Source organism: Pan paniscus, chromosome 6, assembly GCF_029289425.2.
Source record: "Pan paniscus chromosome 6, NHGRI_mPanPan1-v2.0_pri, whole genome shotgun sequence".
NCBI classification, from domain to species: Eukaryota; Metazoa; Chordata; class Mammalia; order Primates; family Hominidae; genus Pan; species Pan paniscus.
The window spans coordinates 179365383-179377408 of record NC_073255.2 but is presented as its reverse complement, the minus strand read 5'-3'; the positions used below and the strand labels follow the sequence as shown (position 1 = coordinate 179377408).

Here is a 12026-nt window from a genome sequence, read left to right as displayed (position 1 = left end):
AATAGTATTAAGAATGATGACTGGATTAGTAGCAGGCAGAACGATTAAAAAAAGAAAATTTCTGAAGGTAATAAGGTAGGTACAACAAGAAGGGGTAATATTATAAAGTAATATGTATAAAGCAGCTGGGCTTTAAAGTAGGAGGGAGAAAATGATCTGGAAGCACCAGGGAGGAATTCTATACTATTTCCGTCTTAAAAGTTAGGATCCCTATACGTCAAAAAAAAAAAATATATAGAATGACAAAGTGGAATTTGGCATATGGCAGAGCTCCAAAAAACCTCAATGGCCTTGGGCACTCAAAATGTAGGGATCATTTGCCTCACTTGTCAATGATACCATGATAGGGATTTAGAAGGAATCAGTATGTAAGTATGAATATCAAAGAGAAATTATAACCACTCAGAATGGATTGCAGGTATTGTATAGAAACTTCTCATATAAATAAGAAGGAAAATGTAAATTTGTGTGTTAAGGACATATAATCCGAAAGGAAACAGGGCAACAGAAGACTGGACATGCCTGTCTGCTTTTAGATACCCCAGTGTGGGTCCTTACCAGGAGGCCTCATCAGTGCTCTGTGAGTGTGCACAGCCTTTAGCCAGCACCTTGGTCTTCTTATGCAGAATAGAGAAATATGGATCCTTAGATTCCAGGCCAGGTAGCTTACATCTAGTGTACTAACCTGCTTGCTCTAGCCACATTTGAGACACTCTTTAGGAGTAGTGAAAAATCCTGAAGTAATGTAAAGTTGAAATTGGCATTATAAAGGAATGTCCACAATCATAGTAAAGAACTTTCTTTTACAATCTAGAAAACGTGTGAGGGAAATTTCTGTTTGCAGCTTAGAGTTAGGAGAGAATGCAGAGGGCCTCACAGTTCAGAAAATGCAGCCTTTCTCAGGAGGTCCCACCATTCTCATGGGATGGCAAATGCAGGAGGGCAGGGAAATCTCCAGCATGGGTAGCCAAGGTTTATCTTACTCCTGTGTGTTTTGAGCAGAGAAAATTTTTAAGGAATCCTCAAAACCCATTTCGTAATCCTCAAATCAACATAAGGTTTCCTATGTTGAAACCTCATTTTCTGTCTTTGTCACAACCCAAAACCACTTTTTCTCATGGGGAGGGAGGAACAGGAAAGACTTTGCCCAGGACTGCTGGGAGGTAGAAGGAGAAGGGGAAACACCAGGGTTTCTGCACAGGAAAGGGGCGATTCTGCAGCACTGTGGCTAAACTGCTGGCACAGAAGTACACAGCCGAGTCCCTGGGTTCTGAGGGCTGGATCTTCAGAGTGGAGAATGATGCATTAGGCATCTTAGCTGAGAATCGATCCTTGGGCATCCCTGAATCATCTATCGGAACGTTGTTGTTAAAGTAAATGAGCAACTCCAGTCCCTGCATCATGGTCTGTCTGTACCAGAAAAGGGAGTTGTGGCCTGAAATTGGTTTACATCTCAGAGTCACTTCTTGTCCCATCTCTGTCACCTCATGGCGGGGTGACTGGATAACTCCAGCATCTGTATGCTCTATGAAAGAAGACAGAATTGGGCGTCAGAATAAGGAAAATATATGAGATCATCCATGCAGAAGCCCAGCCTGATGATGGTAAATATTCTGAAGACTCACTCGCTACCAGGATGCAAAGGGACACACAGCAGAAGGTCCAGGAGTCCATGGCAGAGTGAGAGCAGATGTGGAACATTCCAGACCAGCCCCTCTGTGAGCATGAGCAAAGAAATGAATCTTGTGACATTTTATCCCCACAGAATGCATCTGTCAGTGACATCACTGAATGGGCCACCACCCCCAACTTTAAGAGGAGGCTGCATCTCTGGGAGATGAATCAGGCAGGAATTAACTCAACTATAATTGGTGTGAAATAGAGATGCACACTTGCAGAGGCTCCCTGGATATTTGTTTTGATATTATCAATTCACGGTAGCTTCTCCATAACGTGCCTTACCTAGGAGCCTGCCAACTGTATCCATCTGCACCTCAAATGGCAAGTATTTAAAGATGAACTCATTGTCTTATTTCAAGCCAGCTTCTCTGCAAGCTCTCCTCTTCCTCTCACTGGTAGCTTGGTGCTTCTAGTCCTTTATATGTACTTAAAGTATCCCTCAGTGAGTTAGGAGTTAGACATCTGAGAAGACGCATGTCAACTGCATTGTTAGGGATACAAGAGCTGAGCTGATGCCCTGAAAACTGATTATATTTGAAGCTCTTCTCTGCAGTGAAAAACCTGGGTTTGTTTATCCTTGAACCATATTAAATTCCCAAAGCCCATGGAATGTAACCTCTCTCACATTCTCTAGTCCCACAATAAAACAGAAAGGGGATAATATTGTCTTATTCTTGAAGATTTGCAGCTAAAATGTTCTAGTCTTGAATTAAATCTTATTACTACCCCTAGAAAAGTTCAATGTTTTTTCATCATTAACACCTGGCTTTTTCCCCCGTAACCCCACTTCTCCAAACCTACTTCGTCTCAGAGATTATGGAAAGCTGAGAGAAAGATCTGTTTTTTGGGTTGGTTGGTTAAGTTACTTGCCAACAAAAGAGAAGGGCACATTTTTGCTGTTGGCACAGAGGCATGCTTCTGAGTCCCCTGCAGTCAAAAGCACTTCCCAAAGTAAAAGGGCATTAGTTTGCAGACTAGCTTGTGTTACTGGAGGGGCTATTTCCATGTGGGCTCTATCCTTTTGCAGGGTCTGTTGGATCCAGGATATAAAACTATGGCCATAATTCTGCCTTCAAAAAGTTAATTGCTTACTACTTCGTGTAACCAAGTAGCAAGTGTGGCAGGCAGCGTGACGACCTCTCAAAGATGTCCATGTCTAATTCCCAGAAACTGGGAATGTGTTAAATTATGTGGCAAGGGGAGAAAGGAATGTTCCAAATGGAATGAAGGTTGCTAATCAGCTGGCCTTAATATGGGGAGCGTGTCCTGGATTTTCCAGATGGGCCCAATGTAATCACAAGGGTCCTAAAATGTGGAAGAGGGAGGATGAAGAGTGAGTGTCAGAGTGATGCAGAGTGAGCAAAGGCTCACCCAGTCCTTGTTGGCTTTGAAGATTGATGGGGCCATGAGCCAAGGAACACTGGTGGCCTCTAGAAGCTGAATAGGAGAGAAAAATAGTTCTCCCTGAGAGCCTCGGGAAGGAATGTAGCCCTGCCAATACCTGGATTTTAGCCTGGTTTTTGACTTCTAACCTCCAGAACTGTAAGATAATAAATTTTTATTGTTGTAAGCCACCAAATTAGTGGTAATTTTTGTCAGTAGAAATTTAATACCTTCTAGTAGCCATGGGACTGATGGGTGAGAGGCAGAAGCCGGGTACAAAGTACAGGTAGAGACAGATGCATGATCACATGGAAGGAATTTAAAATCAGGCCAAGGGAAGCCTATTCAAAAACATATTCTTATGTCTGCCCAGGCTTCATCTTCTTCCAGGAGACACACTGGACTATGCCTCATACGTGGATATGGTGGTGGCATCACTGTGATTGTCATCTCCCTGGCGACAGGGTCCCTCTGCTGTGGTCCTGGGTAGCACCTCCCTTTCTTGCTGTTCTACTCTCTACAGAGCAGGTAGGGTTGGCCTGGGCTGGTTTGGGGCCAGGCTCTCCAAGCCTCCTTTGACACAAGAACTGCTTCTCTGGTTTTCCAAGCTCGGAACATGGGCCCTGCACCACCTCAGCTCCTTGTGCCCCTACATCTTAAGCGAGCTCAGAGGTATAGCCGCTGCAAAGCACATCTGTCACTCAGCCCCACTCAAAGCACAATTTAAAGCAAAACCCACCTCTACAATGGAGGAAGAAGGGTCGGTACTAATTCCTTTATTCCCAGCCATTATTCAAGACATCTGCAAACCAACTCCCTGAATTTAGGTCCAACCTCTTAACCATCTTCTTCCAGGGAGCAATCTCAGCTCCTCACCATAGACTCCGGATGACGTCGAAGCCACAGTGCCTCCTAGTGGCCAGTAGGCCGGAATAGCACAAATGTGCTCTCTTTTGCCAGGACACAGGGACTTGAGCTTTGTTTCACTGAGTACAGGGGATATAGGATATTATGATTAGTTGGTGTTAGAAGGCCAACGAATAATATTAGTGCTATGGGGTAGGACAGAAACACCCCAGACATTGACAATGCAGTCAGAAAGGTGGAAACATAATGTCAGTTTTAATACTGATAAGCAGCACGTCTCATTGTGAAACTCGATGGGCTGGCTAACATGATGCTGAAACAGAATTTAACCCATTCCCTGTCCCCTCCAAACTGCAGGCCACCCTGCATGGAAGAGAGAGTTCCTCACTGATCTTAGCACATGTTGAAAATAATCTACTTTTCTCTAGGGAACCAGGAGGAAAATGGGAAAATAAGGAGAGACTAAACTAAAATGAAGAGAGGAAATAGTATAACTGATTTCCCTTCCGTAGAGAAGATTTGGCAAGGAATAGGAAGATTAAAACAGGATTATTACTTTCGGGGTGCCCCACAAAATGGGGTGTGTTGTCCCAGGAGATTGGCTTTAAACGGGGTAAAACAATAGCCACATATCAGTTACTCCCTCTAATTTTGACCACTGCCCCGGGAAATACTCATAAAACAGCACAAATGCACCCCCAGAACGCAGTAATTAAATTAATTTGAAGCCCAATCTGTACTATTTGACCAAATCTCAGCATTCTCTTGATTGTCTTTCCCATCTTGCCATATGGTCCAATGGAACACAGAGGTTATGTGATAGAAATAAATAACAGTAGAAGAATACTCTAATAACAACATGCCCCAAACAAAGATATGTCTCAACTGGATTATGAATGGCCTTGATTAAAGTATTTGATATCAGAGTTTAACATATCTATACCATTTAGGTTGAATATCAGACAAGTCACAAAGAATCTAACATTAAAATTCAAGGAAAATTAGAATTCCAAGTAAAGTTATTTTCACCTTAATCCCAATAATTAAGGATAATGGCACTCACTCTTTCTGTTGTTATCTACATACTTGGAAAAAAAATCAAAAACAACATTAAAATTTTCAGTTAAAGTCCTAAAAAAATGATAAGGAATAACTTGGCTGGAATGTTGGTGAGGGCAAGAGCTCTGGGAGGTGAGCACAGCAGTCTGTTTGCCCTGGCGGACATTTGCAGATCCTGACTCAGCACTCAGGAAGCTGACTCACAGGCCACGGGGGTAAAGGCAAAGCCCAGAACATACCGAACGTGTCATTGCCAAATTCCAGTAGTAACAATAAGCCAGAGACAAACCTGTTCTCCAGATGCTCCAGGACACCTCAAGCCTTAAACTGTGATTCAGGGAGCCTGACTGTTTATACCTACATGCACTTTCAGAAGCACAGAAAAATGATCTCTGCAGAAAAATATCCATCCTACCCCCAAAATTATTTCTACAACTGTAGTGTTTGGCACAGTGTCAAACATCAGCAGATTGGTAAGGAGAAACACAAACGCCACGAAAACTCAAGCACCATAACTGAGAAGCAGCACAAAAAGAAAATCACAAAAATATCCTAAGAAGATCTTAGAGGTGAAAATGATCAGACAGACTCTGAAACAACTGTGTGTCCTATGTTCAAATATAAAAAGTGATCTCAGAAAATGTTATGAGGGAGTTATTAACTATAAATAACATAGCAGATTGGAAAAAGAACAAAATAGAAATTTTGACAAGGAGATGGTAAGTGAGTGGTCATTTTAATCCATCACATTGATGAGGTTTTATTAGAGGAATAAAGGACAGGGAGATGTGCAATGAGCAAATGGACATAAAGCCTGACTTGCCATCAGGTATGAGATTGGATAAGGAGGGGAGGGAAGTCAGGAGGGGATAAAGGACGGTGACAATGCTTTCAGACAATTTCCAGTATGTTGCTTTTTAAGTAATTCTAACCAATACTTCAGAAAGATTTCTAGTATTAGAGAGTATAGGCAGAAGTAGAGTAGTGAATATGGAGCTAGACACACAGAGTGTATTATCGGAGAGGGCAATTGATTGCTTCAGAAGTTCTTACAAGGAATATTTTAATCCACTAAGGAACTTTTAATATACAAGGCAGACACGTAAAAATGTCCTCTGAACTGACTGGTCCAGGTCTAGATATATTCTTGAGCTGGGATGATTACATAGAAGAGTTAGAGAGTTCAGGAGAAGTAGAATTCATCTGGAGCTAAGATTTGGAACTGGTTGCCGGGGTATCCATTTGTGTGCATTTCTTTGAACTGGAAAAAGGGCTGAATAACATACCTGAAATTATAATCACTATCATTAACAACATCATTATTAACATACTTTACCAAAAATAAAACAGAAGGAAAAAGATTTCCAAACACATACTGTGTGTTGAGACTTTGCTAGACAGCCAGGGTGTCACTAAGGGTAACAAGTCATTCACATGCTGACAACTACAGAAGGGGAGCCTGCTGTTTGCTGCTTGGTATAATCACTATCTGTATTATTAAGTTTATTGTACATGTTTCATGATCACATACTTTTATGGGAGAGAAACCATCACTACCCCTGAGGACTCAATCTCTGATAAGTCACTTTAGGTTTCTTGAGTTGTCCCCAAGAAGTGTTTCAAATCCCTGAGACACATTTTCAAACAACAATTATAGCGCTCATGTTGTAAGAAATAGTTCATTTCCTCCCACTATATGAATCCTAGCAATATCTGCAAATTCACTTCTTCCCTGGGAGGATGAGGAATAAGGAAAGGCTGCTGTGAGCTGAGTAGAGAGGAGAGAGTCCTGAGGTTTTCTGCACAGGAGGGAAGTGTCTCTGCTACACTGTGTCTAAGCTGCTGGCACAGAGATACACGGCCGAGTCCCCAAGCTCTGCAGGCTGGATCTTGAGAGTGGAGTCTACTCCTTTGAGCCTCCCTGCAGAAAATCGATCCTTAGGCAACTGTGAATCGTCTACTGCTTCCTCATTCTCATATCGAATCAGAAGCTCCGGGCCCTGTCCCAAGTTCTGCCAGTACCAGTAAAGGGTATTGTGGCCAGAAATAGGATTGCACCAAAAAGCCACAGGCTGTTTTTTCTCTATAATCTTATATCTGGGAGACTGAACCACTCCAGCTTCTATGAGTTCTGTGGGGGAAAAAGAATTTTAAAATAGAAGGAAATGACTAGAATAATCACTCGGAGATTATGTGAGGATCATGGTGTTCCTAGGACTCACCTTCCACCAGGAGACAGAAGGCCACCCAGCAGAGGAGCCTGGTACCCATGGCAGGGTCAGGGCAGGATGGAAGCTTTGCCAGATCAGGGTCACTGTGAGCAGGAGCAGAGGAAGTGGGATGTTGCTGTCCTTACAGAGAAGTTCCTACAGTGACATCATTGTCTCCACAAATGCTTAAGTTCTTAGAAAACAGTTGTTGTAAACTAAAACAGAGCTAAAAGTTTGTTTAATGTATTCATAGACTGGAAGTTCATCCAAGCATCCTCACTCACATATTCAGGGCTTGGGGGATTAGATCTCTCACTACATCTCTAGGCCTATCCTGTGCTAGATGTTTCTACATGGAAGTCTCAAAGGCAACTCAAAATAGATATATCAATTAGTGACCTCTTGATTTTATGTGTAATTTTCCTTCTCTTGGGGTATTTCTTTTCTACCAGGTCCTCCATGCTCCCAGTCCTCTAGGGTAATTGACACAGCTTTATCCTAGAACTGCATTGAACTAGCTGACATACTCTAACCTAAAGGGCTAAAATAATTCCCTGAGCACAAAGTTGGGAGGTTTCTTTTATCTGAAGGCCAATGACTAGTTCCCTTTTTGCTGTTATCAATCTTCATTATGTATTATGTATCAAGCCTTCACTATGATTCTGCCTGTAGTCTCTGGTCACCAATGTATTGAAAGTAAGTTCTGATATCTTAACCCAAATGGGTGAAGAACACTCTAATTCCTGAAAATATCAGGGTGAATATCTAACAATAAATGCAAAATTGAGCAGGACTTCTGGAATCTAAAACACTTACACCTCTATCATATTTTACAATTGAATTGCAGTGTTAGTATCCAGCAATTTTTTAAAAAATTATGCAACATTAGTTAAGACACACTTCTCCTTATCTGAGTGGTAGAGTGGGAAGGCTTGAGGGATTGGAGAAGCCCTGAGAATCAATATGAATGAACTAACCAATGACATGTGTGTTCAGAGAAAGGGAATAGTACAACTCAGCCTAAAGAAATCCAAGTTCCTAAAACCTAGGGGACACATGTCAAGGTTATCAGGTGAAGACCTGTGAGTGTAGAATTATCAGAACCATCTCTTTTCCATATAAATTGTCTATCATTGTGGTAGAAAAGCTGCTAGTCGGAGCCTGCCTTATATTGACACCAATTAATAATTTCATGGTGGAAAGTGTCTTCACATCACAGTGTCACTACCTCTTCCGTCCTTGTGATCAGAGCTTAGGGCCCTGGATGACAACAGCATTGAGAGAGTGGAGGCTGTGTGGCTGGAGACAGGACCTATCAAGCTGCATGTGAAATACTTGAAATTGGGGCATCCTATTTCTAGGAAAGGCATTCCCCAGGTATTCTCATGCCTCCCCTGCTTCCTGAGCACCAAAACAAATTAACAAAAAACACCCATGATTGTGTCAGGGCCCAAAGGGCCGTCTCATTGCTCAGGGAAGGAAATGCCAGAGTTCTGGAAAATCTGGTTCTTGTTAAGAATATTTGTGGTGTTACTGCAATTTGAGATATCTGGAAACATCTACAGTTGTCCACTCCCATCTTCTACATTCCCCTTACATTCTCCTGTCCATCGTCCAGGACACACTAGAATAGGTTAGGTGTAGGATAGGGCACATTGCTAAGGTTTCTCTGTTGTTCTCCCAAGGAGGCAGTTGTTCCTCTGTATGGGTCTGTGAGCATTCAGGTTGGCTCGTGGCTCTCCTCCATCTACCCCTCAAGTGGGCTCAGAAGATTCTCCACTCAATGGTTTGCTACAGTTCAGATTTCACTGCCAAACAGAACCCACTGGCATCAGTGGAGAAAGATGAGTTTCCATTGACCACTCAAAACACCTGCAAACTAGATACTAATGCTAGGATGAAGCCACACTTTTCCTTTAAACTCAACTTCTCAGGCAACACTTAGCCCTGTTTCAAAAACATGTGGACCCCATCAAACCTCAGTGCCTCCTGATGGCCCATGGTTCAGAGCCACTGGGCTTAGGCCCTCCAGCCATGGCTCAGGGAGAGTGGTGGGACTTCTAAACAATGGAAATTAGATCAGGGCTACTATCAGACAGTGTTTGTGGGGGACTGAAGGGAATTCATCCCAGCTCCATGTGATCCTTCTGTCCTGCTAGAGACTCCTCCCCACAGACAGTGTTTCAGTCCTGCTAGAGCCCCCTCCCTGTTACACAAACACATATTATCCAACCACAATTTAGGACAAGCACTACCACTCCTCTACTTACATTCAGGCAATTCCCCAACATCTGTGAGTTCTTGACCAACCTGTAGAGAACTCAGAATCTCCTGTTTCAGTTAAAACAGTCCTGTGTATTTACTAAACAGCTTCTTGACATGCATTGTTAGCTAAGTTTTGTGCTCATCTCAGAGATATCAGCTATTTTGTCCTCAGACTATAAATTCTCTTATCTTTTGGGGGGACTTTTAAAAATCATAGCCTGTCCCCATAGAAAAAGTACACTATAGGGCTAAAAGAAACCTTATCTTGTGTGTTTGTTTTATGGTAATTATAGAATATTTCAAAGATATTGAAAATGAATATAATAAATACCCACCACAAAACTGAAATCATGCCAACATTTCAAGATCTTAAGATTTTTTTCTTCTAATTTTATTTAAAAAACTGACACTTTTGGAGGAGCTGAATCATACAACAAACAGAATATTAAAATGTATTTCAATTATTAACATCTTTTGACATTTGCTTTATCTCTTTTTGTGTATTTTACCCTCAATTTCTGAAATAAAACATTTTATTCTTAATGATTCAGTATGTCTCTCCTAAAAAGAGGCCATTATCTTAGAAAACCACAAATGCCTTTATTACACTCAAAAACTTAATATTCATATAACATTATTTTCTCATATATACTTCACATTCCTCTTTCTCCAGTTGTACCAATGTGTCCTTTGGTTTTAATTTTTTTTCTACAGGACATTATCAAAGATTATGCATTTCTTTTGGTTGTCAGGTCTTTTTAGCTACTTTTAAACTAGACATCTCTTTGGCCCACTTATATTTTCCAACTTTCATGGTCTTGATTTTTGTAAGAGTCCATGTCAGCTGACTGGTAAAATGACCCCCAATCAGAATTTCCACATTATCAGAGGTTAAATATTTTGGCAAATACCATGCCATAGTTGATGTGTGTTTCCCATTGCATCCGATCAATTACAAGAACATATAATGCTGTCTTTACACATTTTTGGCGATACTAAATTTAACATCACAGACATCAGATCTCTCCATTGCAAAGATATCATTTATATTTTATAGTTAATAAGCAATTAGTGGAGTGATACTTTGACACAATATAGATATCTTGGTCTCCAATAACCTTTCAGATGTTGGTTTTGACATCAACTGATGGTCTCTGTCTGTAACTACATTAATGGCTACATTGATTTTCTAATGAAATTTAGTAACTAGCATTATTCTGTAATGAAGACATTCTTACCTACATCTTTTTATTGTCATTATAGCCTTATAGATTTTTAAAATTTTTTATAATTTAGTGTCCTCCTTATTATGCTCTAATGTTTAGATACTCGTGTTTGGCTAGTGGGAGCCCCATGAAACTGGTTCTGTGGATTTTTTCTATGTTTTCTGGGTCATGAAACTTCCTTGATTTCTGCCAAAAGATGTTTTTGACTTTCCCTGCTCTGGATCTAGAAGAAGCCATTTCTGCTTTGTTTCTTTTAGAAACATTTAGAAATTAAATAACATGCAGTAATTCTGCCCATTACTACTGGGAACACAAGTACAAAGAAATAAAGCAATTGTCCATCGACTTCATATTGCTTCTTACATATTGTATGGTTAGAGTTAGGAAATACATAATTTTTAAATAATAAGTTCGTATTGATACCTCCAATTCAAATAAACACCGCAGATTTCTTCCTTGTCTTTCCCTATTTCTTATTGTATCTCTCTTCCCTTTGTAAGAACTCTGTTTCCCAGTAATGTCAATGAATTTACTTATTCTCTGTTGTACAGTCTATTAAAAATGTTTCAGAATATGCACTAAAAACACTAGCAGCGACAAATCTCCCAAGTGAAGTTCAACCCCAACCTCATTTAGCCTTATAATCATAAAACTACTAAAATCTAAAGACAAAGAAAAACTAAAAAACAACTGGAAAAGAAAAGCCATTGCCTCCTAAGAAGATATACAAATGATCAATAATATATGAAAAGATGCTTAATATCTAATGTTTAGGTCTTCTATCTAAGTTCAGTTTATTACATGCAACATGTTGGAAAAGCTCTTTGACGTTGGCCTTGGCAATGATTTCTTCGATATCATACAAAAAGTTCAGGCTACAAAAGCAAAAATAAATGGGACTAAATCAAACTGAAAAGCTTCTGCACAGCAAATTAAACAATCAACAACGTGAAAAGGCAACCTATGGATTTGGAAAAATATTTGCAAACCATATGTCAGATAAGAGATTAATATACCAAACATATAAAGACCCCATACAACTCTTTGGCAAGAGAACATATAACCCTATTTAAACTGAGCAAAGGACCTAAACAGACATTTCTACCAAGAAGGCATAAAAATGGCCAAGATGTTCAATATCACTAAATGTTAGAAAAGTGAAAATCAAAACTGCTATGAGATAGCACCTCACACCCATTAAGATAGCTATTATTAAAAAGATAAGTTGCAAGAGTGTGGAGAAAAAGGAACTTTTATACACTGTTGGTGGAAAAGTAGATTGATGCACTCATTAAGAAAATTAGTGTAGATGTTCCTAAAGAAATTAAAAATAGAA

General features: G+C 40.3%; 1 gene segment (V, D, J or C); it reads right to left on the bottom strand.

The window, feature by feature from the left end:
• Window positions 1-6739: 6739 nt before the first annotated feature.
• On the bottom strand, window positions 6740-7260 carry LOC129398365 (T cell receptor beta variable 11-3-like). The segment is given in 2 exon segments: window positions 6740-7120; window positions 7212-7260. Coding segments are annotated over 2 exon segments (357 nt in total).
• Between the last annotated feature and the right edge of the window lie 4766 nt (window positions 7261-12026).